Below are 9,681 nucleotides of genomic sequence, written 5' to 3'. Positions count from 1 at the left end.
TCCATCTGAGGAACCATTGTTTGGTGATTTGCACTACCTGCATTAACACCCACCAGTGTTGCTGAGACACACTGACAGACATTGCTGAGCCTGTTAGTGCGGACCACCATTTCTGCTATCTGTTGCCTCTGCTGGACAGGGGGATTCCCCACAGAGGCAGATTGCCCAGCCTTCACCCCTTGTGTCCTGATCGGGAGTTGCTGAGGCGCGAACGGCTGACCATCCTGTACAACCTCCCTGCTTGCGAGTCATTGGAACCACGTACAGTACCACAGTTAGCCGCCGGAGTGGCGCTGGTCACAGGGACCAACATCACACATACTTGTTTCAATTCATCTGGGAGTTGCAGGAGCAGTTGGTTCCTAGGGAGACTTTGGAGCTTTGAGTCCACTGGGACAGGTGAGATACTGGACTGCGGTTTTTAATCTGGAGACACCCCACTATTATATTCACCATACCAAGATTTTTGTAGGCTCCACGGCTCCGCTATTTAGGGAGTCACTACACCCTACTTCAGGTTTGGAAAGAGTGAATATACTGTACCTACTTTACAGATTGATATCATTCTGGTTGCTAATAGCAACATTTGCTGATTACCATCAAGGCTCTACATTTAAAACATCTTTTTTCCTATGACATATTGGAAACCGTATGTGTTTAGATTATTAATGTAACATTCTATCTCTTTTTTCATTCAATGTGTAATGTTTATATATGTTTTTAGAGTTGAACTGCAGTTAATTTTTTCATATGTTTAATAAATCAATATATTTATAATTTTCACAGCCTATGTTTTTTATATAGTGATTAGTGCAGACACCTTATTTGTATTCTTCTTCCTTTTTGAGGGTGATTTGCAGGTATCCCTCTGGTGTCAGCAGCAAGTCTCTGTATTAGACTACACTATTAGTGATTAGCGCACCAGTTTTTCTTTCTAATCCACTGCTCAGACGATTCATATTTATATACCTTGTCATTGATATGTAAGTAATACCACTCATAAAAGACGGAAAACATATATTTTATAGAACTTCTTTATTGGCAGTAAGAAAGGACAAAAATCATTTTGTGAACAATGTAGAGTTATGATGCGGAGAACTTGGTATCACAGGCAGAATTTTCAGGGTTGGTTTAAAAGCAGAAGCTGATTCCACCAATGGTGATGATGCTGCTGGTATCGCAACCATAATACTCATCCACTGATGAGGGAAGAGAGACAAAACAGAGACATAGTTACACATTGTAGTGCTGCACCTTGCTCCCTTCTCATGTTCTTATGTTCTTCTGCCATATAAATCTCTAAGCCTGGCTGACCTTCCTATTCCTCCTACTGGCCCATGTTGTCTATAGCATTTAGTTAAGCAGGCTGGGCAGACACTAAGGTGACCTGGCATATGACGGTATAATATAATAATAATAATAATAATAATAATAATAATAATAATAATAATAATAACAACAAAACCATGGCTCAATTATGATGAATTCGAATATATATTAAGCATCAGTTTCAGGCAATGGGATGTGCCCGTTTTTCAATACTAATAATTTAACCTCATAGAGATTTCCCCCAAAATACCCACACATTTGATGATATAAGTCATTAATAACAGCAGATGGGGCTGCTCTCCTCACCTTGGGCTACATCACCAGAGTAGGATGGTATTCCCCGGCACAGGGCCTCCACGTGTACGCCATATATGCCAATATTGGCAATAGGAACCTGATTGCTGATGGTATACTTGAACATATGCTGTGCAGGGGGGAGCTAAATATAAAGAAAGATTGGATTTATTTATTAACACATAATAACGCATACATGTAAAAGTATATACGGGTTTTTAAGGAATTTCTTCTCCAGTAACTCTGGGTCTAATTGACTCCTGAAACTTCATCGTCCCTGAGATCATCTGCAGTATGTGTTGAGTTTTGCCCAGCCTTGCTCTAAGAGACATCCTGTTCCACTGATAGCTGTTGAGTTCTTAAACTGTCTATAGCAACACAAATTGTGCACTATATCATGCTTTATTCTATATAACACAATTATTTCACCAGTGATGCTTGTGATCCCTTATCCCAGCATTTCTGTTACCAGTATTACAAATCGGAATAATTAAACTCCTTACCGGTTTCTGGTTAGACAGTGTGCTCAGGACTTCGAGGCTGGGGAACACAGTTTTGTCTAACTTTGTCACCACACATATCTTCTTTCCGAACATTTGTGCTGCAAAAAAACCCTTTAAAAAAACAAAAAAACAGTGCTAAATTACACTTTCACCCACATTTATTTTAGTATGCTATAAAGCTCTCGGTGATGTTTAATTGTTGGCTACATAACATGGTCAGTTCCCTACCTACCATAATTTACTTATAGCTTTTCAGTTTCATCAATAAGCATATTTTTTATGTTACATACTGTAGCAGTGTTGGGCAAGGAGGATGGATGGATTAAATAAATTAATATATGAGCAACTGAATAAAGGAATACTGTTTGTTATATACAGTAGTTCTAGTTATAATTGTTATATAATATTTTGCCATCCTCTGGATCAGCATGACAATTACATGTGTATTAATGAAAAAATAAATTCTGCAGTACCACTGATGACAGCCAGGTGGGGGTGCAGAACATTCCATTTAAAGCATCTATAGTACTTATCATATAATATAGTTTGTAGACTATATTAGGGCAGGATGTGTATATACCATACTTGTGTGTTTATTGTTAATATGATATGCACATACAGTATCATACATGAGATGTGGTATTTTACAAAAATCATTTATAGGTGGAATGTTGCCCATGGAAATCATATCATTTCCCCTTTCATAGTTGTCATAGTATATATTTTGCATGTGCAGTCACCCTTTCCGAAATCCTCTGCTTGCCCCTGTATTAATTGACAACACATGTGAGTGTGGGTACAGAAGAAATGGTGAGACACATAAGCTACTCCATACTGCCTACAACGGCACCTAACCCCTGGTTTCTGCTGCCCTGCTGCTTACTTGAGTATTATGATGCAACAATGTTTATAAACCATGTCCTTGCCCTGCCATGTTTTGTACTGTAAGTCACTTGTTTCTTGTCTTGCTCATTCTGTTTATGTACTTTGTTAGGTGCTGAAGACCCCTCGTGGCACCATATAAATAAAGGATAGTAATAATAAAGCCAGTGGCCCATACAATGACAATTTAGAGTCTCTGACCTACACTCTGAAGTGCAGACATGAGACTGTAGAGACTAAGAATAAATAATCCCAACTGTCGTCATACTAGTGTCAGGAAGTGGAAGTTTACTTGAGTTACTCACTCTTCCATAGTCACAGATGGAGTTCCAGGAGTTCCACCCATTGAGGTTGTTTATGTTGGCCACATGGTCCTGGTTGTTGATGTTCACAGTCTGATGCACATTGTCACCGACATTTCCCTCATTGCCAATATCTACATTCTGTGGAAATATATTACAGTGTTACACATTATCTGCTGGGCAATCAAACCAAAACATACCAAGTATTCACATCAGAGGTGGCCTAGTGTGATCTGGCAGGAACATAGGGACTGAAAGCACGTAACCAGAGGGCACACAACTGTTCTGCTTTCTTCCCAAACAAGTAGAAACAAGGCCGTCATATGCATCTGTTCCCTAGGGGCATGAGGAGACCAACCATCAGTTTCCCTTTCTTTAATTATTTGAGACTAATATACTGAACGCTGTCAACAAAAAAACAGCAGGTTAAAGAATAATGCAGTAAATGTGAAATAACTCTTACATCGTCAGCAAGCAGAGTTCCCAAGAGAGCAGCGATGATCACCTGAAATAAAGATCACAGTCAAATAGTTTTATCATTTAGTAAATAGAAATGTTATTATTTCCTACCTTCCCAATATTCTTTACTGCCTTCATCTCATTGTTGTATTTAAATGTGATGCTGCCTTATACATTGGCATCCCAAATTAGTAACTGTGGGCCTGATTCAGAAATATTTTGTAAACCCGATGGTTTACGTACATCTCTGATTGCGGAGCGTCTGCACATGCAGAGGATGCGAAAGTGCAGAATGGGTCCTGCGTGATCACTCGCAGTGCCCCCAAGCTGCAGCATGATTGACATGCTGCTGCCGTATGGGGACGGGAAGGGGGTGGCCCCGGCCTGTGGAGGAGGCTCATTTCCTGGCCTTACAAGTGGGCAGGAGGCAGCAGAAGCCTCAGCTTACTCAGGTGGCCGATGCTGATAACATCGCGACTGATGGTTGTGATGCTGATCTGATGGTGTGTCTATGGATGCTGCACTCAGATCGCAGATGCTGACAGGAGGCGTCTTTTTCCCTCAGATGCCTCGTGCTGCATATTTACACATTGCTGCCATGTCCAAGACAAAGCAGCTATGTGTTCTGCGTCCATCTCTGAATCTCTAAATCAGGCCCTGTGTATTCTTCAAACTTATGCTATTCTATCCAACTAGTTCTCCTGCATTGTTTTCAATACAGCAGGTAAATTTGTGGTTAGTAAAAGTTGGTAAAGCCCTGCTATAGCTGTATGATAAATAAAGCTTGGCTATAGTACTATGGTAAAAAAGCCCTGCTATAGCTCTATAGTAAATAAAGCTCTGCTATAGCTCTATGGTAAATAAAGCCCTGCTATAGCTCTATGGTAAATAAAGCCCTGCTATAGCTCTATGGTAAATAAAGCCCTGCTCTAGCTCTATGGTAAATAAAGCCCTACTCTAGCTCTATGGTAAATAAAGCCCTGCTATAGCTATATAGTAATTAAAGTCCTGCATTAGCTACATGGTAAATAAAGCCCTTCATTAGCTGTATCGTAAATGAAGCCCTGCTATAGCTCTATGGTAAATGAAGCCCTGCAATAGCTCTATGGTAAATAAAACCCTGCTCTAGCTCTATGGTAAATAAAGCCCTGCTCTAGCTCTATGGTAAATAAAGCCCTGCTATAGCTATATAGTAAATAAAGTCCTGCATTAGCTACATGGTAAATAAAGCCCTGCAGTAGCTCTATGGTAAATAAAGCCCTGCTATAGCTATATAGTAAATAAAGTCCTGCATTAGCTACATGGTAAATAAAGCCCTGCAGTAGCTCTATGGTAAATAAAGCCCCGCTATAGCTCTATACTAAGTAAAGCCCTGTTATAGCTACATGGTAAATAAAGCCCTGCAATAGCTGTTTGGTAAATGAAGCCCTGCTATAGCTCTATGGTAAATGGTAAATAAAGCCATGCCATAGCTCTATAGTAAATAAAGCCCTGCTATAGCTACATGGCAAATAAAGCCCTGCAATAGCTGTAGGGTAAATGAAGCCCTGCTATATTGTAGCTCTATAGTAAATGAAGCCCTGCTATAACTACATGGTAAATAAAGCACTTCTATAGCTATATGATAATTAAAGCCCAGCTATAACTGTATAGCAAATAAAGCCCAACTATGACTCTATGGTAAATAAAGCCCTGCTACAGTTATAAGATAAATAAAGCTCTGCTGTAGCTATATTAGCTTCCCTCTAATCTAAACTATCTCAGAATGTGTTATATTGTATTTATTGCTTTACTCCCCATGACATATAGCTTACAAGTGGCAGACCCATTGTATTTCACAGGCAGCAGGTAACCTATGTATTGCCAATTATTCCAGACCTACCATTACAAATACTACAACTTGTCAGCAAGCTCTGAGTTACTTATGTTGTCCATTAGAACATTGGTTATTAATAACTATTGAGCTGGAAGCCGTAATACATACCAAGGTTTTCATTTTCTCTGTTTCTCTGGGGAAAGAAGCTGAGATTGAAGTGAAAGGTACAGACCCCTGTTCTGAGCTCCTTTATATACACACGAAGGGACAATTGTGCCAGCTACCAAATTTTACATTGGAATGTTTCCACCTCTTGAACAAAAAAGACACAATGTGGCTTTTATCTTATTAAACATAGATATGAAATCTCCTGTGCAAAAATATAGTGTATAATGGTTTCATTGTGTTTTGTTCTCATTGCGCAACACACGTGTAAGATGAGAAGTGAAGTGAAATTAATATATTCTAAAAGTAAAGGGGTTCACAATAATATGGTTTTATTATATATCCCCAATACTCGGAAAAAACATCTGTTTCCCTCTCATTTTACAAAAATTACTCAGAGGTCCTCATTAAGCTCCTTTATGTGCCATATTATTGCATACCCCTGTATCCTGGTCAGTACCAGCTTATGAAATTTCTTGGATAGGCCATTTAGCAGCATTTAAAATGTCTCTGCTTCCTAAACTCATGTACCTTTTTTTGCACAATTCCTTTGGTTTTCCATACTAAATATCTGAATAAGTGTAACTCAATTTTGTCTTGTTATCTTTGGAGGAACCATCCCCCTAAAATTGCAAGGTCTGTATAATTATTCCAAAGATTTATGGTGGCTTGGCCTTACCTGATTTGGCTCAGTAACAAGGCATGCTTATTGGCTTAGCTCCGGGAATGGCTTCGCCAACTTGTTGCCAACTGTTGGGTGCCCTTAGAACAGGGTTGTTGCCCTGGCTACTGTGGACTCCTAAACACATACGGTCCTCTACCCTTCCACTATTATCTTCAATGAAAACCTTGTTACATGTCTGGGATACATTGCTTTCTCGTTTTCCAGCATTTTCTCTCCCAACCCTTGTCCTTTCTCTTAAGGCCGTGGCTAAATTAATACCGAACCTTAATATTCTCTCTTGGTGTGCTCGGGGCATTAACACTTTGGGAGATCTCATGGATGGTGACATTTCTCTATCATCTCCCAATTACAAACTCAATGGAACTGTTTCAGTATCTACAGATCCATCATTGGTTCCAAAGTGCAATATGGTCCTCTGTGCCCTTACAACCTCCCTCAAGTAATCTCTTATCCCAGTTGATATCGGGTAGGAGGAGAGGTAGTAATTCCTTTTGGAATACCTATCTCTTAGCGCTACGTCCTGTTAAATTCCATGCCCAAATTTGCTGGGAACTAGATTCCCAATGGGACATTATTTACTCCATGTCATTTCGTATGTCACGTTACTTGAACCATATGGAAATAAATGTCAATTTACTAAATAGACTGTACCTTACCCCGGATAGACTTCATACCTGTTGACCCGCATGCTCTAAATTTTGCTGGTGACAATGTGGTGAGGTAGGCCATGTATTTCATGTTTTTTGGTCCTGACTTCTTCTTCGTAATTTTTGGTTAGAGGTGTTCTTCCTGATTAATAAGGTGTTAGGCATGTCCTTCTCCCCATCTCCTTCAGTGGCCTTGTTACATATTCATACTGTAGTAGTACAGATTCATCAAAGTTATGTGTTGGGCATATTTGTTTGCCACGAGAGCTGCTTTGGCCCAATGGTGGAAACGACCCCTCCTCCCCCCCCCCCTTATTGATGGTGTTTCCAAAATTAATTTCCAGTTCTTAATGGAAACTGAATCCATGCCATATTCTACCACTGTGTCCTCTGTCAGACCTCTTACAATTTAGTTTGAGTAAACCGAGTACTTCCATTTGAGATTCCTGTCTTGTTAACTCTGATTTGTGTATTTTTATTGTTTCTACAGTATGTCTCGGTTGTTTTACTGTAATGTTTACTGCATTGTGTGCATTCTGGAATATGTTATTTGTATCCCCTCATTTAGCCCCCTCTCCTCCCGTCCATTCTCTTTTTTCTGTACCCCTCCCCCCCTCCATGAAAAAATTCAATAAATATTATTGATAAATAAAGAATATTCCCCTCTGATTTTTAATGGGGAGGATGGATGTTTCTAGGGGGGAGATTTATCAAATCTTGGAGAGAGATAAAGTGGACCAACCAATCAGCTTATGTCATTTTATCTAGCACAGTCTTTAAAATGATAGCTACAGGTAAAAGCTGATTTACTTTATCTCTTTTTCAATAAGGAGAAAACCGCACCAATGTATGACCTTCTCCTTAAGGTAACATCCAACTCAATGTCAATTTCCTCCCAAGGAGGTGCTACCAACTATATAGTACAAGTAATAAGCAACAACAAAAGATATAGTTTGATGGTGCACGAGGTCACAACAAATTAAAATATAACTTTTTAGTATCTTGTTTAAAAATTAATATAATTTATAAAATCATAACACCAATATAATCCTACATATATTGTATAATATTCAAGCAGGTAGTAGGGTGAGAACATATTCTTAAAATGCGTGGTAGGATTATTACAACAATACACTGATAATGCATTATATTCACTGGGATAAATAGTCCTATTACAAATAAATTGGTCTCAAAAAGACTCTTGGCTCTATTTACTACAATCCACATTTGTAATGCAGATTGTAGTGTGATATTACTGATTGAATTCGCATTGCGAATTCAGGCAATATCACAGGGATTTACTACAAATTCCTTGCAGGGACAGAGCTTGCACTAAATGTCTGCCCCTCTGAATCCCCTCTGCACACTTATCACTGTATTTTCGCAAAAAATACTGTGACAAGTGCCGACGCATGCGCCGACCGACCGTCTCCAAGCCCCGCCCCCCCGGCACTAAGCCCCCCCGCAATCGCAGACCCCCCATGACTGAACCCTCCCTTAATTACACTTACCCGCAGTCATCGGTGCTCTGGTGATGTCCTACGTAGCTCCGGTCAGCTGACATCCCATACTGCACTGGGACTCGGTCAGGTGACGACCGGGCACCGGTGCAGGCTGGGAGACCAGCTGACCAGAGGGAGGACATCACGGGAGCCCCAATCTCCGGTCCCTGGGCTATGCTAAGTTTTTTTTTTTTACTATTTTTATTCTTTTTTTTTTTAGCAGTGATCAGCGTGTGGTCTGTTTAGACTTTAGACCACACAGCTGATCATTGGGGACGGCTCTGGGCTCTGCTCTGCATGTTAGAGCAGAGCAGGAGTCCGGTAACCGGGGGAGACCCTGGATAACGCCACCTCCAGGTGGCGTTATTATCACAGGGCCTCCCCAGGAATTTTTTTCACAATTTCTTTTTAGTAATTTTTGCCAGATCACATTTCCGATTACAATTATGGGAAATGCGATCTGCTTACTAAAAATAAGTGATAATTAGGACTTTACGAATTCTACTCCAATTGCCCTGTAGTAACTTTAGGTGATACTAAAATAATGTGAAAAGGGTGCTATGCTGTTTTTTTTTTTTTACTATTTTTTTTTCTTTTTTTTTTTTAGCAGTGATCAGCGTGTGGTCTGTTTAGACTTTAGACCACACAGCTGATCATTGGGGACGGCTCTGGGCTCTGCTCTGCATGTTAGAGCAGAGCAGGAGTCCGGTAACCGGGGGAGACCCTGGATAACGCCACCTCCAGGTGGCGTTATTATCACAGGGCCTCCCCAGGAATTTTTTTCACAATTTCTTTTTAGTAATTTTTGCCAGATCACATTTCCGATTACAATTATGGGAAATGCGATCTGCTTACTAAAAATAAGTGATAATTAGGACTTTACGAATTCTACTCCAATTGCCCTGTAGTAACTTTAGGTGATACTAAAATAATGTGAAAAGGGTGTGAAAACACCCTTTTTCACTTTATTTTAGTAAAAATATTGTTAATAAATAGAGCCCTCTGTATCCTACTGTCACCAGTGACTTGCTATTACTGCAACAAATGTTGCAACTAGCCTCAAGAGTAAATAATATGTGTATGTTGTTTAATAACCT

At 39.8% G+C, this 9,681-nt stretch overlaps 1 protein-coding gene across 1 annotated transcript; it reads right to left on the bottom strand.

Moving 5' to 3' along the window:
- Positions 1–1,047: 1,047 nt before the first annotated feature.
- On the bottom strand, positions 1,048–5,791 carry LOC148525540 (gastrokine-1-like). The gene is made up of 6 exons (XM_088470877.1): positions 5,754–5,791; positions 3,774–3,815; positions 3,314–3,451; positions 2,127–2,237; positions 1,636–1,768; positions 1,048–1,199 (listed from the first exon to the last, which is right to left on the bottom strand). The coding sequence occupies exons 1-6, from the start codon at positions 5,763–5,765 to the stop codon at positions 1,132–1,134; spliced, it is 504 nt and encodes a 167-aa protein (XP_088327003.1). The 5' UTR covers positions 5,766–5,791; the 3' UTR covers positions 1,048–1,131.
- Between the last annotated feature and the right edge of the window lie 3,890 nt (positions 5,792–9,681).

The sequence above is a fragment of the Taudactylus pleione genome, unplaced genomic scaffold, assembly GCF_031769625.1.
Source record: "Taudactylus pleione unplaced genomic scaffold, aTauple2 ptg000105l, whole genome shotgun sequence".
NCBI classification, from domain to species: domain Eukaryota; kingdom Metazoa; phylum Chordata; class Amphibia; order Anura; family Myobatrachidae; genus Taudactylus; species Taudactylus pleione.
The sequence above is the reverse complement of the archived record's forward strand: the minus strand, read 5'-3'. Positions and strand labels throughout refer to the sequence as shown.

Coding starts and splice junctions, on each gene's coding strand:
- LOC148525540 (XM_088470877.1), bottom strand. Junction 3,452..3,773: donor GAACTCTGCTTGCTGACGAT/GTAAGAGTTATT, acceptor ATATTTCCACAG/AATGTAGATATTGGCAATGA. Junction 1,200..1,635: donor CTCTGGTGATGTAGCCCAAG/GTGAGGAGAGCA, acceptor TTCCCTCATCAG/TGGATGAGTATTATGGTTGC.